The sequence below is a fragment of the Triturus cristatus genome, chromosome 12 (genome assembly GCF_964204655.1).
Source record: "Triturus cristatus chromosome 12, aTriCri1.1, whole genome shotgun sequence".
In the NCBI taxonomy this organism is placed as follows: domain Eukaryota; kingdom Metazoa; phylum Chordata; class Amphibia; order Caudata; family Salamandridae; genus Triturus; species Triturus cristatus.
In genome coordinates, this window is record NC_140595.1 from 601,182,005 (window position 1) to 601,208,429 (window position 26,425).

The window sequence follows — 26,425 nt, forward strand, 5'->3', positions numbered from 1 at the left end:
GGCGGACGTGAAGGTCATGTACCGCAGAATAATAGGAATAGAGCCGGTCAGCGGGATGTAAGGTGCGCCAGACGTCATGAAGGGCCCACCGTGACAGCCAATCAGTGAGGCTCCTCGCATTCGAGACCGCCTGTGTACTGCGGAGTGGTGGATAGGATCTATCAAGGCTCGTGTCCAGTACGGCATTAAAGTCCCCACCCAGCAGCCAGGGGAGACCCACATACGGGGTCAGGGCCACCGAGAGGCGATCAAGGAACGACGGTTGGTCAACGTTCGGGGCGTAGATAGAACCCAGGAGCACAGGGTGCCCATTGAGTCGCCCCCGCACCAGAGTGTATCGACCGTCAGAGTCGAGCACCGTCTCGGAGCATATGAAGGGTGTGCCTGCCCGTACCCAAACTAGTGTACCCCGAGCATGTGTGGAGTATGTAGTCCCGAAAAGCTGTTCCCTCCAGCGGGCACGCAGTCTGTCTAGTTCCAGCCGTGTCATGTGTGTCTCTTGGAGGAGGGCCACCCCTATCTTGTGCCTCTGGAGATAGGCAAAAACAGAATATCGGCGGGTTGGTGTATGCATGCCCCTAATGTTCCAAGTGACGATTGCAGTGTCAGCCATTGGGGTAGAGCGCGGACAACACTAGGTTCATCGGCCGAAGCAGGCCAGACGGGGAAGGGGAGGGGGAAGAAAGACCAGAGGGACCGCCACCCAGATCTCCTGCTGCAAGAACATGGTGTGTGAGAAAACTGCAGAACACTGCAGAGTGTAAAGAGACAAAAGTGAAAACAATATGAAGAAGAGGAACTCCATAACCACAGGGGCGAACCCCAGAACCAGGTATTCGTCCAAACATGTAAGGCTCAATCGCCTGTGAACTACCTGGTCAGAGATGGGTTGGCGAGGGGCTAAAGAGCAATACCGTTGTGCCTGGCTTGCAAGAGCCCCGTGTTACCCCTGTCAGGGCCTCGTGTGTCTGTAGGGCCGCCATTCGCCCAATCGTGCCCCAGGGGAGTGTGTGTAGGGATCGCTGTCACCCCGCTCCCCCGCAACCAGAATAAGCCCGAAACCCCGGTCCCCGGCCCATGTGTAGGGGGACCCGTGTTACCCCTCAATCCCCGCAACCCCCCATCTCACTCACAGAAATGAACAGGGCCCCAGAAGTCACAGGCCAGGGGACAGAAGAGGCAGTAGGCTTCCCCCCCCTCCCCCGGAGAGCAGTTCGGAGCAACCCGCCCGACCCCCAGGGTACCTGCAGTGGACACAATGCAAACCAGCAAGAGTTCAACCCAGGAGGTCGGCTGTCTGTGGGGTCACCTTCGGCAACACCTGGTCCTCCGGAATCAGGATGGACGGGGAGGAGGACAGGTCAGTCTCAGTGTCACTGTGAATGCGAGCCGCCACGTCCCCCTGGCTGCTCACAGACCCCAGGGTGGCCACTGCCTCCAGAGCCTCCAGCCGCTCCACACGCATCCTCTCCGGACTTGGCGCAGCCGGGGGACCCGGCCCCATCCCACCGCGTCGGTCCCTCTGTCTCCGCCGTCTCAGCCTCTTCTCTCTGCGCCCCATAGGCCCCGGGTCCGCGGGCCGGGGGCCACCATGTTGTCCCGTTTCCTCCAGCCAGTCCCAGACATCGTACACGATGCCCCTCTATATAGTATATGGCTGCTTCCCTTATAACCCAGAAGAATGGACTCCGTAGGCTATAGGAGTATCCTGCTCATGCATGGGTACCCTCACACTTAGAGCCACGGACCAGGTCTTCAGGATTGATAAGGCCTGCTAGAGGGGTGACATAGGTTTTAAGTGCAGTGACCCTAGATATAGAAAACCTATATCTTTAATAAGTGGGGCTAGCACCAGCTTACACAGGCTGCAATGCATGCTTCAGCCCCTCGGAGACCTCTGGGGTACCTATGCTCTGGGTACCATATACTAGGGATTGAGAAGGGTACCCCAGTATCTAATCTGGGATGTACCTAAGTACTGAACATACCAATTTAAGGGAGAAAGCAGAGACTGGGGTCCTGATTAGCAGGATCCCAGTCAGACTGGTCAAAAACAGCTTAGCACCAGGCAAAAAGTGGAGGTAACCTTGCAGAAGGCTCCTACCTTCCTACAAGGGGCCTAGATTTTCGGCCAGACACTTGACATATAGGGTCACATTACCTGCGTACAGCGACACCAGGATCACTTGAGGGGTAAATACCAATCTATAGTGTGCATGATGCGCTCTCAATCGCTCCGCCAGAGGCTCCATAGCCACGGCAAAGAGAAGGGGTGACAGCGGGCAGCCCTATCTCCTGCGGCGAGCCACAACAAAGGGAGGGGAGATTTTCCCATTATTCCAGAGCCCAGCTGTCGGCGAGGAGGACAGCAGGGCGATCAGCTCCAGGCAGCACAAAAAAGGTATGGCCACTACAAGGTATCAAAAGCCTTGGTGGGGTCCAGAAATATCACAGATGCCGAGAGGGAAGAGTCTTCTTTTGCATAGTCACAAAAAAGGTGCGAAGGATGTGGGATGTACCCCTGCCAAGGACAAAGAAGCACTGGTCGGGGAGCAGCACAATGGGCAGCAGTGGGAATAGTCTCACCACGATCAATATGGCGAGAATTTGATTATCTAGGTTAATAATTGTTAACGGTCTGTAAGAGGCACACAGCAGCGGATCCTTATTGGGTTGAAGAATCGTGAGGATGAGTGCCTCCCGGAGGGATGGAGTAAGCGTTCATCACTTCAGTGATTCCTCATACATTTTGATGAGGTGAGGAGCCAGCAGCGGACCAAATTCTTTGTAAAAAGTGGCCGTCCAACCCTGGGTCTTTATCTCCGGGCAGAACTTGAATCACTCCAAACACCTCCTCCTCCGAGAACGTCTCATCCAGGTATTTACAGTGGCCGTCCCATAGCCAGAGCAACTGAATAGAATCAAAAAAGGCGGTCAGGTCGGGTGGGGGGGGGGGGGGGGGGGGGGGGGCGGACTGTCGCGACGCATAGAGTGAGGAGTAGAAACACAGCATTTTGGCCTGGAAGGCCTCCTGGCCTATCGTCCTCTCAGTCTCTGTTGTGCGTAGCTTGCTAATGTAGTCGGAGACCGGCTAGTGTTTTGCCCGCGCGGTGCCCTTCCCCATATAGTCTTGTGTGTGTCTCTTTTCCTAGATAAAGTGTCTCCCTTAGAGCTGCCTCTTCAAACTCGTCAATTTTGCCTCGGATGTCCCCTAGATTTTCCGTCCATTGGTGTTGAAGTATCCTTTTTCGAGCTCCTGTATTTCTCCCTCAAGGAAACTAAGGTCCCCTCGTAGCAAGCGGAGCACACCCGCCTGTTTAGCAATACTGCCAACTCTCTACCTCTGCATTTCCCAACAGAAGGAATAGAAGGGACTTGTTCCAACTGATTAGATAGCCTGAATCCTGCCCAGTAGGGTCCAGCGTCGGGAAAAGTTGCGGCCTTGTGGCAAGAAAGGAAAAGCAAAATATAGTCTGTACGAGGCAATACGATCATTCAAGTTATGTCCCCAACGAACACCCGGCACCTGGGCATTGCATCTGACCCATGCTGGGAGGTGAAGCAGTGTGCTCCCACCCCTTCCTGTTTGAAAAGGCTCCCATGAGCCATTGAGCTGACGAGCTTGTGGAGATGCACCTGTGTGCCTGTGAGAGGTACGGAGACCTGAAAGGATTGTGGCAGCCTGCTCAGCAACCCCAGATTAAATTCGTTTTTATCTAAACTGATGACGGATGATATCCAGAAACATAGGGATTTACAGCACTAACCTGCACCAACTTTGGTGGAATACTCCAGTAAATATTCAAGTAAGCATTTACCATGAACTGTATTTACCATAATGCAAAGGGGCGAACTGTGCTGGGAGGTGAAGCAGTGTCCTCCCACCCCTTCCTGATTGCATCTGACTCATGTTGCCAAAGGATCCATCACCATTGTGAATAGCTGTAGAGATAGTGGGCACTATTAATCGGTACCACATTGGATGGGGAAAGCATTCATGTGCACCTGCCCCTTGTGGTAGGTATACTGTATATGTATGTACGACAGAAAATGAATATGCTACTTACCAGTATGCATCTGTTCTTGGCATGTAGGGCTGCTGACATTCATATCTGTGCATAGATCGCCGCCTAGTGTTGGGTCCGGATGTTTGCACGTTGTTGTCCTGGAAGAGTCTTCGAAGTATCCTGAGATAGGTGACTCCTCCCCTGGACCACAGTGCGCATGGGCATCCTCTCCATCCTCAGATTGTTTTTCGCCATTGTGGCAGTGATGGAGTAGATACAGAAAGTGATGACCATGCTATACAGTAATTATGAGAGCTGCAGCTCCTACAGGCGCCGGGGAGGAGGGTGGGCGATATGAATGTCAGCAGCCCTACATGCCAAGAACAGATGCATACTGGTAAGTAGCATATTCAGTTCGAGGCATGTGGGCTGCTGAATTCATATCTGTGCATAGAATACATAGCAGTACCTCCTCTTAGCGGCGGCTACCAGTGCCAGCTGCAGCGGTCTGAAAAAGAGTTTTGAGAACAGCCTGTCCTACAGCTGCCTGCTGTTTTGAGTGTACATCTACACAATAGTGTTTGGTAAATGTATGTATAGTGGACCATGTGGCTGCTCTACATATATCTTGTAAAGGAATGTTTCCCAGGAAAGCCATGGATGCCCCTAACTTACGTGTTGAGTGGGCTCGTGGGGGAATCGTTAATGTGCGTTTAGCCTTTTGATAGCAAATTTGAATACATTTAACGATCCATCTGGCTATACCTGCTTTGGAGATGGCGTTGCCTTTGTGTTGTGGAGAAAAGGCAACGAAAAGTTGTTTTGTCTTCCTAAAGTGTTTAGTCCTGTCTATATAGTACATGAGGGCTCTTTTGACATCTAGTGTATGGAGCATTCTTTCAGCGACATTTTGTGGATCCTGAAAGGAAACGGGCAGTTCAATAGTTTGATTCATGTGGAACTGCGATATAACTTTAGGCATGAATTTGGGGTTGGTACGTAGTACGACCCTGTTTGCGTGAACCTGTATGAATGGCTCCTGAATGGTTAGTGCCTGGAGTTCACTAACTCTTCTTAACGAAGTGATTGCCACTAGAAAAGCTACTTTCCAGGTGAGGAATTGAATCTCACATGAGTGTAGAGGTTCGAAGGGTGGGCCCATCAGTCGGGTGAGGACTAAGTTGAGGTTCCACACCGGTGCCGGTGGGTGTCTTGGGGGAATTAGTCGTTTAAGTCCCTCCAAGAAAGCTTTGATGGCAGGCACTCTGAATAAAGAGAGGTGCTGCCTGTTCTGGAGATAGGCTGCTATTGCGGTCAAATGGATACGTATTGAGGTGTATGCCAGATTGCATCGGTAGAGGTGTAAGAGGTAACAGATTATATTTTGAATGGATGCGTCTAGCGGGTTAATGTCATTGTTGTTACAGTAAATGACAAACCTCTTCCATTTAGCTGCATAGCAAGCTCTGGTAGTGGGTCTCCTGGCTTCCTTAATGATCTCCATACAGTCAGGTGGCAGGTTTAGGTAGCCAAACTCTAAGACTTCAGGAGCCAGATTGCCAGGTTCAGCTGTTGCGGATCTGGGTGCTGAATTTCTCCATGGTTCTGCGTCAAAAGCGCGGGTTTGATCCGCAGCCTTTGATGCGGCACCACGGAAAGTTCCAGAAAGGTGGTGTACCATGGCTGGCGTGCCCATGTGGGAGCAACTAGGATGAGTGTCAGTGAGTGCTGTCGCAGTTTGCGTGCTACCAGCGGTATCAATGGCGCTGGTGGAAAAGCGTACGCAAATCTGCCGGACCAGTTCATCCATATCGCATTGCCCTGCGACTGTGGATGTGGGAACCTGGCGGCAAAGCTTTGGCATTTTGCGTTTTCGCTTGGGGCGAATAGGTCTATCTCTGGATGACCCCACTGTTGGAAGTACGGTTGGAGTACTGATGGATGTAGCTCCCACTCGTGCATCTGGTGGCTGTGTCTGCTGAGCAGATCCGCCATCTGGTTGTCCTTGCCCGGGAGGTGTTCTGCCATGAGGAATATGTTCCTCTGAATGGCCCACTTCCACATGCTCTGAGCCAGATGAGACAACTGTGGAGAGTGTGTTCCTCCCTGCTTTTGTATGTAGTACATGGCGGTCATGTTGTCCGTCCGGATCAACACAACCTTGTTGCACAGGTGTACTTTGAATGCTTTCATTGCCATCAGTTCTAGAAGGTTGATGTGCAACTTCTTTTGCTGTGTTGTCCATAGTCCCTGCACTGTGTAATTGAGTACATGAGCTCTCCATCCCTGGAGAGACGCGTCCGCCGTCAGTATTATTTGTGGAACAGGCTCTTGGAACGGTCGGCCCTTGCAAAGGTTTTGTGGATTCCACCAATGCAGAGAGTTGTATGCCCGACCGCTCACCAACACTAGGTCTTTTAGTTGCCCGTGAGCCTGATTCCATTGACGTGCTAAGCACTCCTGGAGCGGGCGCATATGTAGTCTCGCGTGCGGGACTATGAAAATGCAGGAGGCCATCATGCCTATCAACTGCATGAACACTCGCGCAGGAAGGGAGTGTTGAGGTTTGAACTTTGAGATCAGCAGTTGCATGCTGTTGATTCTCGCTAAATTTGGCTGAGCTGTGGCTGCCAGAGTGTCTATGGTCGCACCTAGGTACTGTTGTACGTGTGCGGGTTGGAGATGTGATTTTGGGTAATTTAGTGAGAATCCCAGACTGTGAAGAAGGTGAATGGTGCGGGACATGTGGCTGGCACATTGCTGGGCTGACGTAGATTGAACAAGCCAGTCGTCCAGGTAAGGGTAGACGTGGATGTGTTGTCTCCGTAGATGTGCAGCTACAGTAGCTAGGCACTTGGTGAAAACTCTGGGTGCTGTTGTCACACCGAAGGGGAGGACTTTGAATTGGTAGTGCTGCCCCTGAATAGTGAACCTGAGATATTTTCGGTGTGACGGGTGTATGGGTATGTGGAAATACGCATCTTTGAGGTCTAGTGTGGCTAGGACATCTCCCTGTCTGAGCAGCGGGAGAACCTGCTGTAGGGTGAGCATATGGAAATGCTCTGAGAGAATGTAGTGGTTGAGGGGTCTGAGGTCTAGGATGGGTCTGAGTGACCCGTCCTTTTTTGGGATTAAGAAGTACAGAGAGTACACCCCTGTTCCCTGTTGGTTGATGGGTACGACCTCTATTGCGCCTTTTTGCAGCATACTTAGCACTTCTTGCTGTAATAACGTTAAGTGCTCTGAGGACATAGGACGTTGCTTTGGCGGTATGGTGGGTGGAGTGGAGGTTAATTCGAGACAGTAACCGTGTTGGATAACATCTTTGACCCACCTGTCCGTGGTGATGGTATTCCACATGGACAGGAACCGCTGGAGCCTTCCCCCGACAGGTGTTATGTGGTCGGGGGGAAGGGAGAGGGCGTCACTGTTTGTTCTTGGGGGAGGACCTGGTATTGCCGTAACCACGTCCTCTGCCTTTGGTGCTGGAGCCACGATATCCACCTCGGGTGTTTTTATCGTAGGAACTCTGTGTGCCCCCTTTATTGTAGGTTTGCTGTGCCCCTTGTCCTCTACCTGCACCTCTATTTCCGGGGCGACGAAAGGAGCCACTACGAAATGTCTGCGTTTGCAGAGCCCCCATAGACTTCGCAGTGTCCGTGTCTTTTTTTATCTTTTCTAAGGTGGTGTCAACCTCCGGTCCGAATAAGTAGTCGGGGTTGACCGGCTGATTGAGGATGTTATTTTGGACCTCAGGTTTGAATCCAGAGATTCGTAACCATGCGTGTCGTCGTAGCGTGACGCTGGTGTTTATTGCCCTTGCAGCAGTGTCTGCGGCATCCAGTGCACACTTGATGGATGCGTTTGTGAGAAGTTGTCCCTCCCTGATGAGGAGCTCCGCTGCCTCTTTGTACTCGTCTGGTAGGTGTTGGAGTAGGGTCTCTAACGTGTCATAGTGTGAGCGGTCGTAGCGAGCTAGGAGCGCCTGTGTATTGGCAATGCGCCATATGTTTGCTGCCTGGGCTGCAATCCTTTTGCCGGAGGTCTCTAGGACCTTGGACTCTTTGTTCGGGGGAGGAGCATCACCAGTCGTCTGCGAGTGTGCCCGTTTGCGAGCATTGGCAACTACGATGGAGTCCAGAGGCAACTGGCTTCTAATGTACGTGGGGTCCCCAGGTGCGGGTTTATACTTTCTCGATCCTGGGGTTTATTACCCTTGCCCTGGTGGTTTCTTTGAAAATGTCCTTTGCTGGTTTGAGGACACCTTTCAACATGGGCAGAGTCTTTACAGTCCTCTCGGAGGATGCGAAAGTGTCCACCAAGAAATCGTCCTCGATAGTGTCGGAGTGGAGTTGCACTCCATGATTGGCTGCGGCACGTTCGATGAGGGCGTTGAATGCAGCAGTGTCCTCTGTGGGGGACGTTTTTGCGCCATAAAGTTGCGTGTCCTGTGTATCCAGAGCACCTGGGTCTACAGGGTCATCCCAGACTTGATCAGGGTCTTGCTGGCCCTCAGGGTCCATGTCCCCGGGGTAGGTGGTGTCGTCACCCATGTAGTCCTCCACTGCATCTGTGTCGGAGTGCGTCGGGGAGAACGACTGTGGATCTGTGTAAGAGGTGTGGATTTGTTCGTAGAGAACTGGTTCCGATTCCGCCGGCATCTTTTGCTTTAGCGGGATCCTATAGGAGTCCAAAGCCTGTCCGGAAGTGATCTTCCGCTTTTGGAGCATGAGCCTGTCGGTGTCGGCGTCGATGAAGTGGGACGGTGATGTCCCAGTAGGAGAGTGTTCGGTAGATGGGGACCTTGTGTGGGTAACCCGTGTTCTGATCTCGAACATTTTCGGCGCCGTGGGTGGCGGAAAACCAAAGGTGATATTGGCCGGTGCCGAAGGTGCCTTCTGTGCCTTTTTCGGTTCGGAGCCCAACGAGGTCTGGAGGGCTGCCTTTTCCCTGATGCGTTGCAAGGACGCTGCCACTTGTCGCACCTGGAACGCCGACGGTTCTTTGGCGCCGAGTGGTTCCGTAGAGGCAGGTGTGGACTTCTTCGAAGTCACCGGGTCATCGAGCCGAGGAGAGGTAGTAGCCGTCGAAGGCGTCGATGAATGGACCGTAGTCGCTGCTTCCGAGGTGGATAGCGATGCAGTGGGCATTTTCACCTTGGTGGCCGGTGCCGACTGCTTCGGTGCCGGGGGCCGAGGCGCTTTGGCGGTGCCGATGGCTTTTCTTTTCGGGTCGGCGCCGACATCGGCTGCAGCGAGTTCGGTACCGAAGTCCCTTTTGGTGCGGTCGGTGCCGACGGGTTTGGCTGGCGTCGAAGGTGAGGTGGGCCTCGAGCCGACCAGTGTCGGTTTTACTTTCGGTTTCTGTTGAACCGGTGCGACGATTGGTTTCGGTTTCGTGGAAGGGAAACCAGTCTTTTTAGGTAATAATGGCTCTCGCTGTATGTCTGTGGCCGGGCCAGAGGGCGGGGCCGAAGAACTGCTGGATTGGTCTTGGGTAAGGCCCGAAGGCGATCCCTCGACCGGAGCCGTCGACTGACGCACTGGGATATCCTCCATTTGGACGGGTAGGCCCTGCTCCTCACCAGAGCTACCTTCTTCGGCCCCTAAGGCCTCATCGTAGTCTCCTACCTCATCGTCGGCTTCTTCCCTGTGAAAAAGCTCTTCATCTACGTCTTCCGATCTGGAACCGTGTTCGGAAGCGGGGCTGGAGGGTATATTTTCCACGCTTTCGACATCTTCGTCCTCGGTGCTGAAGATGTTGGTCGGGGCTGGTGCCGCTTGCTGCGCTTCCAGTCGCGCGGCTCGTCGATTCCTGAGAGTCTTCTTGGATCTGAATCGGGCACAGGCCATGCATTTCGATTCGTCATGATCCGGTGAGAGGCATTTGTTGCACACCGGGTGGACGTCGATATGTGGGTATTTGGCGTGGCAAACAGGACACCGCTTGAATGGGGTCCTCGATTCCATCGTCGAAGTTCGGTCGATGGTCGGATTTAATGGATCCGAAAAGTCGTTAAAATCACTAAACTAGCCTGTAAACTGTCGATACCGATCGGGAACTGTACCGACGAAAACTAGAGGCCTTTTGGCCTGAAAACTAAATTTTCCTAACTTGAGTCAAGATAAGCACATCCGAACCCAATGGCGGAAAAAAACAATCTGAGGATGGAGAGGATGCCCATGCGCACTGTGGTCCAGGGGAGGAGTCACCTATCTCAGGATACTTCGAAGACTCTTCCAGGACAACAACGTGCAAACATCCGGACCCAACACTAGGCGGCGATCTATGCACAGATATGAATTCAGCAGCCCACATGCCTCGAACCAAGGCCCACATTTATGTGAGCATCTCTAGAAGAATGTCCCAGTCAAGAGAATCAACTGCCTTTTCAAAACTCAATGAGGAAAAGGTGCACTGGGGTCAACAAGATGGTGCGGTATGCCAGTCCTACATGCACCCTGCAGATGCAGTGTCTGGTCTGTGCTGTGGCACAAAGCTACATAGGTCCGAGTGGACCAGTGTCGGCAGGACTAAGAAGCTTGTTGGCCAATAACTTGAGTTTATAGTTTATAAGAGATATAGGACAGTATAAGAGTAATCTTCAGGAGATGTGACAAGATAGCAAGATTTAAAGGCATCTGTACAGCTCACAAAGTGAATGAGCAATACCTTTAAATCTTGTTAACTTGAAACATTTCTCTGCTTCCAGAAACTGAGGTCAAGTGCAATTCAGTTAAGTCGAGTACATTTTTTAGGTTACTAGACCTGCAGGTCTAGTAAAAATTAAATGATTTTTCGAGCCCTGAATTTTAACACCAATAGGTCGGCTCGTCAACAGCGGGCTGAACACCGCGTCCTGACACAAAACATCCACATATGGCACAAACTATGTAGAGATGTGTTGGTAACGGGGTGTTTTTTTTTACATCTAAAGTGGGCATATCATGCAAAGCTTATTATGAGTTACTGTGCAATGTTTAAAATAAGTGACATATGTGTATGTTTATATCATAGATACCCCTGACGAAGGTTGATTACCGAAATGCATTGGGTGTGATGTAACTCGAATACCATATTGAAGACTCGAGATTCAAACAAAACTCATGTTTAGGCCCTGATAGGCAATCATGTAGTAATGTAACGCAGAAGTTTAATGAATTTCGGAACTTTGGCGTGACAATGAGATTTGGACAAAACTTGGAAATAAAATTGTCAAAACTTGACATAACTATGGTAAAAGTGGATTATTTGGAACACTACAGTGTATACAGCTGTGCAACTCGCTATGACCTGCAAGATGCGGGCCATTACAGATTCACAAACTATGTAATCACATGGAACGTGAGAGGCATTCACACTCCAGCTAAACGCTATTCCATACATTCGTACCTACAGCGTAGGGCCGCTCACATAGCACTATGCGAGAGACGCATATTATGCAACTAGAAGCCACTAGGCTCCGTAGGCGATGGCGCAGGCAGGTATTCAGGAGCAATATTTCCGCTCAAGCAAGGGGGTCACTAGTGTGGGTCAGAGCCGGAACCCCTTTCATGGCAGAAGGGATAACAACGACCCGAAGGGGAAATATGTTCTTGTACGAGGCCGACTAAACGGACAGTATATTCTCATAGGCTCTATATATGCCCTAAACCTAGAGCAGCCGGCCTTCCTGCACAGCCTCACCCGTAAGCTTGCGCCCTGGGCTGATATCCTGTGGTTACTGGGAAGGGACTTAAACTCAGTGCTCAACACTTTTTTAGACCGCTCCTTCCCCCCACTGACGTACCCCTGCCTCCTCTAAGGCCCTGGATCTGCCTGACTGGCTCACGCATTCGTCTCTGACAGACATATGGCACCCCCGAAACCCAGACACCTGCATGTACTCGTTCTACTGCCACGTACACGGCCTGCATGTGCGATTGGATGGGACAGTTGGCTCCTCCTAGCTATTACTGCTCATTAAAACCATTGATTACCTAGGTCGCACACACTCTGACCATAACTAGTCGGATATTACAGCTAAGCTGGGAGGTTGGCACCCCCAGCAGTTCCTACCTGTGTCTCCAACTGGCAGCGCTGGAGGATCCTGCGTTTCGCACCTCGCTAGAAGTTGCCACAACACAATACTTCAAAGACAACGCTGATTCCGCACATAGCACATCCTCAGAGTGGGAGGCGTTTAAGGTAGTCATTCAGAGGGCATAGCTAGGGGCTGGTCTGTAATATGCGCAAACAACTCACCCTGCGAAACCCAATTAACATAAGGCACGGAAGACACACAACAATTGCGCAAGAGGCAATGTAAACATATCAGCCTGTTAGAACGGCTATGATGTCCTAATTACAAAGCACACTCAGTAGGCACGCATGCACTATCAGACAGACCTGGTCAATTATCGGATTGGTTGTTGCGTCAGGAACAGCCAGACACCCTATACACGCCATACACCCCGTAGACACCCCCACAGTATATACCCAACACGAGATACATGCGGAGATGACCAAATACTATACAACTCTCTATAAATCCACAGCCCCATTAGATCGAGCCAGAATAAGAGCGTTTCTATCTGCATTACAATTACCCACTATCACGCCAGAGCAACACAAAACAGTAAGAGCCCCTATTGAACAAGAGGAGATTAGGGCCATTAGCAATTGGGAAAACCCCGGCCCATCCTTACTATATAGTCTTCTGATTTTACCCACCCTTTTTGATCCATATATCCTACACTGGACATAGAAATATATTGCATAGTGGACTGACACTCCCCATAGTGGAGTATACTGAGTCAATGAAGATATCTTACATACTTTACGTAAAGCTTGCCAGATCTTTAATCCCGCTTGAGTTATCTTAAATGTTACCCTTTTAGACTAGTTCTGATCATTAACTCTGATGAAGCAAGCAGGAACATTTCGGCTTAGGATAATAAGATAACGGAAGGCACTTCATTATCTGAATTATGTATGACAAAGGGTTAAAATTGATATACTCCTCTCCACAGAAGCTCAGAAATAGAGTTGAGAGTCAGGCAGCACCCATTTTTTTTTTCTCCACATATTAGGACTTTTGTAAACAGGACTAACTACGTGCGCTTTTGTAATTACAAATACAATTATTAATGGCTTAAACCATCCTAAGAAAAACAACTTTGATACTTGCAGAGGAACAGATTGAAACACATTTGGGAAGAATTGTCAATCTAAATATATTGCAACAACCAACCAAATAGGCAAATAATGCCAATTTTGCATCATCGCAATACACCACTTTCATAAACTTTGATAATTTCCTTTCACTACAAACACTACATCACCAGATATATAAATTTACAGCTTCTGTTATGATATGATTTTCATGTAAATATGCATTATTGCTGGTAATAACCTGAGTTTTGGCAGCATTTAAATGGTAGCCTGATTTATTACCAAATTTAGCTGCTCCATCTTTAATAGACACTGGGGCATCCGTAATTGAGGATGTACAAACGGCAACATCTCTGGCAAACACTGCCATTAGTTAAAGAAGCCCTTAATTTCAAGTGGTTTAATATATCCCATATTAGGATATGTCTTAAGCAGGTTCCAGCTAAATGGCTGACAGAAGCAGGAAGACAGGGCATTCCGTATCGGTAGAGAAACCGTACCCAAACTTGTAGAACTTGAGTGATATATAATGCCAAAACCAAATTGATAAACCGTAAGCTGAACCCTATTGTTACATAACAAATCAAAGGTAAACCCAGGAGACCCTATCAAATGCCTTCTTTGTGTCAAGACGAATCACATAGCGATATCCGTCCCAACAACATCAGCAGACTCAAACAATGAAATGGCACCATTGACACATGCTCTCATTTCCAGACATGGAATAAATCTGTGATACAGAGTAGAAACCCTTTTTACTAAAATCTACCCAAGGAGCATAGCTAGGATTTTCGAGTAAATATTGGCATATATACACTGATATAGAAATGGGTAAGAATGAGCCTCAGTCATCCTTAAGTTTCCCCTTCTTGTGAAATACTAGAAAACTGATGTTATCCCACGAAGGCGAGATTCAGTCTTCTCTAAAAATCATTAGCTTCCAACAACACATTGGTTAAAACAGACAAGGAAGTCTTGTAGATTTTGATGTGGATTGAGTAATTTCCAGTAGCTTTTACCACTAGGCAGGACATTAAACTAAATGCCTCAACCACTTTGAAGCAATTGGTTTGTCTAGCTCTTCTGTTTGGGGGGAGTAAAACTTCCTAAGCAGCTTGAGGCAGATATGTCTCAATGCCCACACTGATGTAATTCAGATAGCCATTACATAACCTCGGAGAGAAGCCTTGGAAATGCGCTATCATAGTGGCGGGTTATAGCACCAATTGTCCAGAATCATGTCTGATAGTTTCTATGCTCACAGAGTTTTTGAGCTCTTTAATTTTGTAAGCAAACAACTGGATACCTGTCAATACAGGCCTTTTAGAGCAGAGTCAGTTATAGTGCACTTACCATTTCTCTACCTTCTTGTAGAGAACAGGCATTAAATATAACTTTTTGTAAGTAAATATCCTGCTCCCTCAGTATGCTGCAGTGTATAATAGTGGCATGTTAAATTTCTAAAGACAATAATCAATGTTTAACCAAAATCCCTAACTCTCGTCTATATATGATGTACAGAAAATGGTTTCGCCTTTTATATGTAGAGGGCGAGATGTTCTCTTCTAAAGCATTATCTCATTAATGTGGAGGATGTAAACATCTTGTCTTCCACAGTGGATTTAAAAAAAAAACTTAAGACACAATAAAAGAGCTTTCCTTGCATCCTTAAGTTTTTTTTCCACTGTGAGAGCGATCAGCATGTATAGCTCTCTGCAGTCACACAATGACAGTGGAAGCAACTGATGCTGTTATGCATGGACTGTTTTCACTTTAATCAGTGCTCAAGGGGCAAAACTCAGCCACCTGAGCACCAATCAATGCAGGAGAGGTTGTGACAGAAAAAGGACAATGTCCCCTTTTTAGCAGCAGTTCCTTTTCCTAGTGCAGTAGTTTTTAACCTTTTGATTTTTAAAGATCCCCACTGAATTACTACTGGAAGCCGGAAATCGATGTCTAAGCATGTCTACGATTTGAACCTCAAAACAATATAGAAAAAATACAGAAAAAAGTATATGCTAAACCATAAAAAAATACAAAATATTTTATTTAAATCACAAACAAAATGCACAAAAATCTGACGTTTAATTTCAATGGGAAGGTTGGATTAACCCCTTCGCTGCTAGGCCTTTACCCCCTTGTGCAAAGACTTTTTTTTGGCTATTTGGGGTAGTGCGTGCTTAGGCCCCTGTAACTTTTTGACCACATAAGGTATCCACGCCAAATTTGTGTCCTTTTCTTCCATCGGGGGGATTCTAAAGGTACCAAGGGTTTGTGGATTCCCCTGGAGGGGTCCCAGAAAGTAGCCATAATACGGCTAAACTTTGGATTTTTTGGGAAAAATGGGAAAAAAGGGCTGCAAATGAAAGCGTCTGGGTTTTTCCCTGCAAATGGTATCAAAAAAGTGTTTGTGGGGCTGAAATCACCATTTTCCCAGCTTTTAGGGAATTACAGACTTTTGTCAGAAAACCAACATTTTGTGCACAGTTTTGGCATTTTTCTGGGACATAGCCTATTTCTGCTATTTTTGGGGCTTTCAACCTCCTTCCAGTTAATGGTAGAAATGGGTATGAAAGCAATAATGGATCCTGGAAAGCTATACATTTTAGAAAATCAGACAAAATTCTGAATTCAGCAAGGCGTCATTTGTGTAGATGCTTCAAGGTTTCTTTATAGAAACTAACAGTTAAATATAGGAAAGATTGAAAATTAGTTTAAAAAAACAGCCTTTTGTGTCAACGTTTTCACCTGTAACTTCTCCTAATTATGACAGCTCTTTGAAAGCAATATACCGTTACATCCGCTGGACCTTTCTGGTTGTGGGGATATATAGGACTTGTAGGTTCACCAAGAACCAGACGAACCCAGAGTCAAAAACTGCGCAGCAATTTGCAATGGCTTTTTATTATGTTCCGGGTATATAGCAATTATTGTGGGAAAATGTTTACATGGAAAAATCGGAATGAAAGACACCTATATATTTCTGAAATGGGAACAAATTATAGAGTTTAGAAACAGTAGATATTTACACATTTTCGAAATTGGGAAGACTCATACTAGCTTGAGAATTATCGGTCATTTTTCAAAATGACTTCTTTGTTACACAATGTCTTTCATTTGGAAGGCAGAAATGAATCGAAAGTCAATAGGTAATAACAGTTGCTTTACCAATCTGAATTACCGTAAGTCTCCCGATAAAAATGGGACCTCACTTGTGTGGGTAGGCATAGTGCCCACGACAGGAAATGGATCAAAACCCAACGTGAGCACAGCACATTCTCACAATGAAAAATGACACTTTTTTGGCAAAGTGCCTAGCTGTAGTTTTTTAACCCTAGCTCTGCTGACACCTAGGGAAACCTAGCAAACCTATACATTTTTGAAAACTAGACACCCAGGGGAATCCATGTTGGGGAGACTTGACTGCCTCCCACCAGGCTCACTTAGGAAAACCTAGCAAACCTATACATTTTTGAAAACTAGACACCCAGGGGAATCCAGGATGGGGTGACTTGACTGCCTCCCACCAGGTTCTGTTACCCAGAATCCCTTGCAAACCTAAAAAATTGTCCAAAAAAACACATTTTGCCCACATTTCTGTGATGGAATGCTCTGGAATCTGCATGGATCCACAAATTTCCACCCACCCCGCATTCCCCAAAGTCTTCCGAGAAAAATGGTACCTCACTTGTGTGGATCGGCCTAGTGCCCAGTGAAAAATGACCCTTTTTTGGCAAAGTGCCTAGCTGTAGTTTTTGAACCCTAGCTCTGCCGGTACCTAGGAAAACCTACCAAACCCACACATTTCTGAAAACTAGACACCCGGGGGCTTTCAGGGAGGTATGGCTTGCGTGGATCCCCCAATGTTTCCTTACCCAGAATCCCCTGCAAACCTCAAATTTAGCTGAAAAAAAAATCACTTTTTTCACACATTTTTGTGTGGGAAAGTTGTGGCATCACCAGGCTGACACCAATGTCCTACCACCCAGCGTTCCCCCGGGTCTCCCGATAAAAACGGTGCCTCACTCGTGTGGGAGGCCCAAGTACCCGCCCCCCCAGGGGGGGCAGAAAGACTAATTGTGCATGGGGGGGGGGGGGGGCTATGGCATGCCCATATTGGGCAGCCCCCACCACTATTTTGTAGGAATAAAAAAAATCCCTGCCTTCTAGTGGGGGGGGGGGCTACTGCCCCATCTGCCCCCGGGGGGGGGGGGGGTGGAATAAAGACAATGTGGCTAAAAAAATGGGGGGAGCAAAGGCCCTTGCCCATGGGGCCACTCCCCCCTCCCTGGTGCTAGTGGGTGGATCCCTGCTTGGAGATCGCCCTCTTGGGTGCTCGGGGGCTGAGATAGCACTGAAACACTAAAACTGAAACTAAGTTACAGTTTCGTTTTTGTTTCGATGACGATAGCGTGCCATGCGCGCGATCGTCATTGCAACAAAATCTAAACATAGGCCTGAAGAGGTTGGGTGAGCTCTTCCCCACATCCCCAGGCAAAAAAATAAAAAAAATAAGGGAAATCCCTCTGCTGCCTGCAGCAGAGGGATTCTCTGAGCATGTGCTCATGACAGAATGGTTCCGTCATGAGCGAGCAGCACTTGTGCTCATGACGGAACCATTCCGTCATGAGCACTGAAAGGTGTTACTGCATGCTCGTTTTGATGGTACATGCTAGTACTTCATTTGAGTCTACCAATCAACTATACTAGATTCTGTTTAAGGTATTTATGCTGCATCCACTAATCAAGCTAAGGGTGACAACTTAGAAACTGAGAGTTTGATGGCAGTTTACTAGGTCACAATTTACTTTAAGTTATTTAAAGTAATTAAAAATATAAATTTATGCATACTTAGAACATACATATTTATATTATTAACTACTCTAAATAATTTAAATCAATTTCATTTAAATTATTTGAAGTAGTTAAAAATATAAATAAGTATAATTTAATGCAAACTATACATTAAAACAATATATGTTATTTAATTATAAAATATTAACTTGTGTGCATTAAAAGTTAATGTAAGATTACATTTTAGTAAAATAAAATTCAATTATAATTAATTCCATAAACTAATTTTAACGATTATTAATGTAGGATAAACATAACTTTAGGTGGGGATTTGTTCATTTAAACCTGATTTATTTTTATTTGAAATATTTAAATTGAGTTTATGTTCAATTAAAAATTAAGTCAATAATGGGGCAGCTTTTTTCTTCTGTTATACATTTAAAATGAATATATAAAAATGTATTTACCTTAATATTCACGATAAATATGTTGATTAATTGTTCCAGGTTTAATTACCATTTGTACTTTCTCCTATATTTTACCTTAGGGAAACTCAGCTGAGAGGGCAGAGATCTGTGTATAGTGCAGCATGAGGAAAAGCTCTCTCTATACTTTACCATAGGGAGAGCTCGATTGATGTATGGTAATGTATAGGGAAAATTGTGAAACGTTTACTGATCTTGGAAAATGTACGCATAGACATGTTTATGTTAAATATTATTGCAAATTATTTATATATATTTATTTTAAAGGTAGAACATAAGAAAAAATGCTACAGCATTATTGTGTTTTGAATTAAACACTAAATGAATTTAAATATATTAAATCTAAAGTATTTCCTGACGTTCGAAATAAAAAAAATAATACTTTATCACCTAAAGTAAAAAAAATGTACTGTGCATAAATGATTAAAAGCAAGCTATAGAAATAATTCTAACTAATTCACCTATATTTTACTAAAATGTTGCCTTACAGTTCTAAAATAAAAAAATATTTTATAATTTAATATTTAACATACTTATTTTAGGGATTTATTTAACAATAAACTATATTTATTTATATTTAACTATTTCAAATTATTCAATTTAACATTATATCCTATGGGTTTTTTATTTTAAGTCCCTACCTTTAATGATTTCTATGAGACAATGCTGCTGTACACTCATACGTTTAGCTCCACTCCCTTTTTCAGGCGGTGAAGACATGTAAGTTCACACTTTTAAATAACTTTACTCTTGGACTTTATGAATAGGCAAAATTAGTAAAGTTACTCAAAAGTATAATAGTAAATGACGTGTAAATTACTCAAAAGTGTAAGTTACCCTTGTACTAGCACCCTCGCCCAGTATTTAATGTCATTTCATACTCGAAAACACAGGTATCCTATTGCGACATATATATTTGATTCCTTAGAGGCTATATTATACATTGTCATAGCAATCCCTTGTGTTTGGTGTTGTGGATGCCAGGAAGTATGTTTTTGCCACAGCGAATGTCATTGTTAAACAACCTCTGAGAAGGGGGCATATATTCAGAACTTTAGTAGTATTCTGCAGTATGGCTAGTCTGATCGATGTCATGAGTGGTTGGTTTAAATATTCAATGAGACTTTGCTTCTTGCTTAAATAGTGAGAGGGTGAAGAGGTAGTAGCATCTAGTGCACAATATATAATACAGCTAAAGTACCCCCCAAAGAATAACGGAACTTTCCCAGGTGCTCTGCTCTAAAGTTCATTAAGTAAAGCACGGTTATCACTAGGCCCATAAATCAAGCACATCACATTTTATTTTACGATGTTTTATATAGCGCGAACGTGACGCGACGGTATCGGGTCTCAGAGTGCTTTACACGAGCACCAGTTGCATTACATGAGGACAAATTCATTTTTGTTAGGCACAGGGAGATTAAGTGATTTGCCCAGAATGTTGAGCGTCCTTGCCGAGACTCGAACCCGGTTGCCCAGATTCGAGGTCGACCGCCCTAGCCATTAGGCCAACTCCTCTCCATACCTTATGAATTATATAACTTGTGCAATTACCCATCTATCCTGATTATCAAACACGGTTTGATCAGTTAAAAGGTTTTCCCACAGACCTAATACTGTCACACCTGTTTAGTTGTGGAAACGGCTATGCCACATGCCACTTGTCATAGAAGATCTCTATCTTTTAAACTATGTGGGATAATTATAAGCATAACAATCCACCTTTAAAACCAGGGAGTACCTCTATATTCACCTGATGCTTACTTGGATTGTCAAGACATTTTATGTTCCAGCTTGCAAAATTCAAGGAGGCGATACGTTGTAATATACAAGCTATACACACCCCCAATCCGTAAACCTGAGAATTGTGTCAATGTACAACAACAAATCAACTACTGCGTTTCATTCTTATTTTTTACTGCACCCATCTCTAAACCTCCCATTCCTTCCAAACTACCCATCCCACAACCTGGAATGTGCTCTGAGGTATTCTAAGGCTAGATGCTAACATCTTACTGAAGGGAGACTAGCTCAAAACTAAAACAATCTATAAGTTTGTCTTTTTTTTCTTTTTGGCTGATGCCTTTTGTACTTTTTTGAAGAAAGGAGATTGATTTATCAACATTCTAATAGCTTTGAAATTATCTTCCCATAACACTCAGAGGTGTGACTGCTGCACAATTTGGGTTTAAACTCAAACACCTCTAAAATCAGTATTCAGGGACTGCAGCTGTTCGCCACACTGAGCTGTCTCAAATGACAGCTCAGAAAATACTTGGATGTATAACCCGTAGATGCTTTAAATTCTTTTACGGCCCATACTCTATCCGAGATTTCTTTTGTAATATGCTAGAACACCATGGTTGTGCAGGAAGGGCCACTGGCATTACATTGTCCAGTTTCACGCTGTTTAGAGCTTGAATAGATAACTTGTTCCCTGAATTTCACAATACTAAACAAAATATCAAATCTAAATGCTTATAGGTATGCACCAAAGAAAGCAGCTTTACCATAAATCTATTGTACCAAAACATTTACTTACATGTTCAGCTAGAAGGACCCAGGCATGCTGTTCGAATGGTGTAAGGAAACCAGCAAGTCGTTTATCTTTTCCATGTTCTGGTTATTGCTGGCAGACGATGAAAGTGAAGAATTTTCAGACATCTGCTGGGACAGGAGCGTTACCACAGACTGCTCCTCATTCTGTGCTTGTCCATCTTGGTTGAGAGCCATCAACTGATCTGGCACTGTGGCTTGAGCTGGGGACAGAAGCTGGCCACAGTCTAGAAAGCAAAAAAAGGAAAAGTAGCACTCGTTGCACTTAAAGAAGATGGTTTTCTGTAAGCAAAAAATAAACAAGTAGCTGGAGAAACCACCATTTAGATTAGTGGAAAAATCACAATTCTGATGAAACAAAGTCAACAGAATCTATAAGCAATTAAGATGACTGTTAGATCTAATGCTAATTGCAACAGTGGGGTAGCCTTTACAGTTTAACTATGTATCAAGTTTATAATGTAGTATAGTAGGTAAAATAATACTAACAAAAGTAAACTGCAATTCCATCTGCCATGTTTAAAAAAACATGTGAATCATTGGGCTTGTTATCACCACAGAGTTTTCATTGATTTAGCAAGTGGTCAGATGGCAAATCTGCAAACTAAAATTAACATTCTGTCTGAACAAAATGATCTCTTAAAAGTAAGTGTTCAATTTACTCACCAGTAACGTTGGAAACCATTTAATTGTAAGGCTAGCCTAAAATTGTCACTTGTCAATGTGAGATTTCATTTAAAGAGGCAACTAAAACCTTCCTAAAGCAGTCGACTGGGTATAGCGCATTTAGTGCAGCTTTATGTCTATATATAGCTGTGGCACTGCATTTTCGTTTTTTCCAGTACGACACTATCTCCTTAAGCTGCAGTGATATTCCTAAAGGCTTTTTTATCAGTTCATAAGCACACTAGCTGTAAAACACTGAAAAGCATTTCAAAGTTTATATTGGAGGGTGGTTTAGAAACCTACTTCCAATCTAAGTTTCAGTGATCCACAGGGAATTAAACATGCTAATCTCGTATATGACAGGATTTATTAAAGCTCCCTCTAAATATTCGTAGTTGCTAAGAGCCTTACATATATCATTGGTTTAAAATGCACTAAGCACAACAAACCCAGGAAGAGATTCAAATGGAGGAAATTTACTTTTAGTGGGTGATGATGTAGTTGCCCATAAAACTGATTATTAGAAACATAATTCACCACAAATTACACTGTCAGGCACATTCTGACAGGCCAGTATGAGCTACAGAGCAATTACAAAACACCACCAGTACTCCTACAAAACTAACTGACCAGGTGTTGTTTAGGTATCTTAAGGTTCAGAGTTCAGAAGAACTACCTGGCCACTTCGCCTTATACTGGCTACTCACTCAATCGTTTCTAACAACACATGATTACAATATTGTCTTCAAAAGGACTGATATGTACTTGGAGTAATTTTCTATGCTGCTGAATCGTATGAATTTCTGGTGATGTGGACTAAAGTAACTGAAGTCATGATATAAAAATACTTGTCAGACTAGTCTAATCAAAGAGATCCTGTGGAAATGCCTCCTCAACTGCCAAATAGTAACAAAAGTCTGGAAATTGAGAATGGGTATCTATGGCAACCTAATTTATCACAATAAAATGGGTTTGGGGGTTATCTGAATAATTTCATGATTGCTTTCTCATTTGCTGGAATCACATTCTGCTAAATAGAAAGAACAGATCAAGTGTTTAGAAACAAAGCCTCAGGTTGTAGATAGTTGATGTGAATCATCTAATTTCGAGTGGTCTAAAGCCAGTGTAAAAGATGTACTGGGAGATTCTGTAGTGATCGTTACATAAAGGACAAAAGTTTAGTACAGTGAAACTTTCAAAAGATTGGACTGCAGAGTTCACCACTGTACGCTTCCCATATTTGGGCAGTTACAGATTTGGCTTTGTGGTTCTAAAGTGTGTTCACCATTGAAAACGAGAGCATCTCCAGTCTGGCAGAGGGAACTACATTAATCTACAAGAGACCAGCAGTCTTAGTGTCCACTGTACTATTGCCACACAAAAGAGCAATGTTGCATCAACTTTTTTTAGTGTCTCGATAATTACATTATAGAGGACCATTACGGAGAATCCTCTATAATAATCAGGATAGAAAGAGGTTTTGAAGCAGCATTACTTTGCTCACCACAGCAAACCGGATACAATTAATTACTCTACAACACAAATCTTTTTACTGATCCTCTCAGAACCTCAATCTAACTCTAACTAAACTATAACTGTAAGCAAAGCTTAACCTATCCAATGCTTATGCTCAAGTCTAACCTCAATTTTTTTTTATTGTTAATGAAACCGTCGTAAAAATACTACACCGGTCTCTAACCCTATCTGTAACCACAACGCATTCAGAATATATTCAAACTCCTCACCTCAACTTAACTACACTAATAACATCCCATTTTCCTAAACAATGTAATCTTTCTTCATCTGGCATGGAAATGTCCTCCCATTTTCCTTCTTTTGGTCAGAATTGGTCCAAATCTGTGCAGAAACTTTAGATGGCGACATTGCCTCCTACTGTTGCACTGCTGGGTTATGTAGCAGACACTACCTTGTCAACTGGAAGGCTCACAGTTATGATCTTACTCCTGGCGGCCAAACATAGGGTAGCCATAGCCTGGTTGAGAGGCCCAGCTCCCACATCTGAGGCGTGGCATCAGGACGTAGCTAAATGTAATTACAATGCTGAATGGAGGCCTAAAAATATCTGTGGTTCATTTAAAGGATATCTGGTGCAGCAGTCACACTCAAGTAGCCATTTAATAAAATTGTCATTGCCCTGACAATCTGATGCCCCTTTAACAATGACTGACCAGATTACTTATATTTTAGCTATGACAATGGCATTGCATGTGACAGGCTGATAGAATGTATGTAAATATCTATCCTGTTGCCAACACAGTGACTGCAATTGTTATGTTCTTCTCAAACTGTTTACATCTAAGTATCTATGTTCATTGTGAATCCAAGTCGCTAAATTGGGTATACTGTTGCCCATTACTCATTATACAGTTTATCTGCACATCATGCTTGAAACCTAATTACAATTTAAAAACAACAAACAAAAAATAAAAGGGATTTCTTGCTGGATGAAATTTTGTATATTTATTTCTTTGTCATTTTGTTGTCATACAATAGGAAAAGGAATGTCAGGCCTAAGGAGTAGTCTTTTGATCCTGTGATGAACTGGATCCTTTAGCAAGGTACTGGGCTGTGTCAGATCAGCTTTCTGAATGTATAAGGATGACTATAGGGGATGAATATGATTAATAAACTATAGCTGAGAAGAATTGTGCTGAGTGGTAGGTATTTTTAATGATTTTGTAGGTCTTCTAATGTAAACTGATTAATCCTTGAACAAAATGTGGAAATTCACAGAACCCATCCAATCTCCATTGCTTAAACTCTAAATTCTGTACTAACGTCCCTAACCTCAAGGGCTCTTCTTACTGGAAATTGTAACAGCCATAAAGGACCAAAATTGGCTTTCCTGTCTGCTTCGGGACAATGAAGTATATGGAATAGAAGCCTGTTATTCTCTGCAATTAGTCCTAATGCATCCCAATGGGAAGGTCTAGGAATGTACGTTTGTTTTTATATTCTTTATTGATTTCCATAGGAGTAGAACATTGTATCATGACTCCAGTGTAGCAACATTTATACAACGTTATACTTCAGATCTGTTATCCCAAACTTCCTCCACTTCCATTGCTGCTTCTATTTGAGGACAAAGAAATAAGTACTACATATAGGTATCCTATTGGCAAGCAATTGGTGTGGTCACTAGTGTCAAACCAAATAGTTCGCATATCTATCTGTTTCAGGCTTTTGCTCATGCTTCTGAGGTTCCTGTCCTTCAAAGAGACATGCTCTTCCAGTCCACAGAGTCTCGGACATCCTTCACCTACTCACAGGCATTTATCCATGTTCTAGACTCCCAAGTCAGTTTCGCCAACTGCTGTGTCCTGTAGGTCAGACAATATCTGTGGCCAGACTGCCAAGTCATCCCACAGACATTCATCCCTCCTCACATGCTGCATTCTGACTTCTTCTGCAACAGCCCATTCGGACATGTCACACAGCAAATCAGTGTTATCGGGAGGCTGCGGTCTCACACATTTAATAGCAATTCGATAATTTGAAAGCAGCAAACCCAGCATCAAGAACTTACGGCTAAGTTAATTTTTTGATGGGATCGGTATCCATCCCAGTAGTATATCCCATGGGGTGTGTTGCACCTCCCAACAAGTTGCCCTATTTAATCTTTGCAACACTACTTCACAGTAAGGTGCTATCATAGGGCAACTCCACATCACATGCTCAAAGTCAGCAGCAGGGGCTCCACATCAAGCTCACCGGTCCGACTGCGTGGCATATATACTATGTAAAGTCTTCTAAGATGCACACATCACTTGTGTCAGCCAAAAAGGGTTGCAAGCAGCTGGAACGTGTCTGGAGACGTTCTTATGACGTCTCAGCTAAGTTAGAATATCGGGCTGCCATTAAACAGTATCACCGACTTATCCGGAAGGTGCGAGCTGAGTATGTGGCTAAAGAAATTTTGGCAAGCACTAATCCGGCCAAGTCTGTGTTTGCCCTGCTCAAAGGTATGAAAAGTGCAGGCTCTGTGGTATCCTCCCCGATTGTCTCCAACCAACAGTGTAGTGAAATGGCTCGTCACTTCCTGGATAAGGTTGAGCAGATCCATTCCAACCTGCCGCCGGTAGATCTGTGTGCTGGGAGGGAGTCTTCTATCACATCTGGCCCCATGGCGGGTAGCAGCCTGGTATCCTTTCCATCTCTATCTTCCAGCGAGTTTGACGTACTCTGTTTGAAGATCAAGTCTGGATCTCCAGCTGATCCCCTGACTCCTGCCTTATTTCGTCAATTCCACTCTGTGATCGCTCCTTGGGATGTGGGCTTAGTGAATTTATCCTTGTCTTCTGCAGTGGTTCCCAGGGTTTGGAAACATGCCAAAGTTGTTCCATTACTTAAGAAACCCTCCCTGGACCCTGGGGTACCGGGCAATTATCGGCCTATCTCCCTGCTCCCGTTTCTGGCAAAGGTGACGGAATCCTATATCAACTCTGTCCTCTCGGAGTACATAGATCAAAACTCCATTCTGGACCCCTCGCAACATGGCTTCCGTGTGCGTCATGGGACCGAATCTGCACTGTTGGCAGTGTCGGAAGCTATCAGGGATAGTCTGGATAGGGGTGACTCCGTGGCTTTGGTCCTTTTGGATCTAAGTGCCGCCTTCGACACCATTTCACATGCAATTTTATTAACTCGTCTGCAGGAAATTGGTGCTGAGGGTGAGGCTTTGGGCTGGTTCCGCTCCTTCCTGGAGGAAAGGTCTTTCCAAGTCTCCATGCCTCCGTTCCATTC

General features: G+C 45.0%; 1 protein-coding gene across 1 annotated transcript in view; it reads right to left on the bottom strand.

Annotated features, from left to right (window-relative positions):
* The window catches only part of NFAT5 (nuclear factor of activated T cells 5), a 796,538-nt gene that overhangs the window by 18,510 nt on the left and 751,603 nt on the right, over positions 1-26,425 (bottom strand). The window contains 1 exon segment of the mRNA XM_085638738.1: positions 20,982-21,222. Coding sequence (XP_085494864.1) covers positions 20,990-21,222 — 233 coding nt within the window. The 3' untranslated portion in view covers positions 20,982-20,989.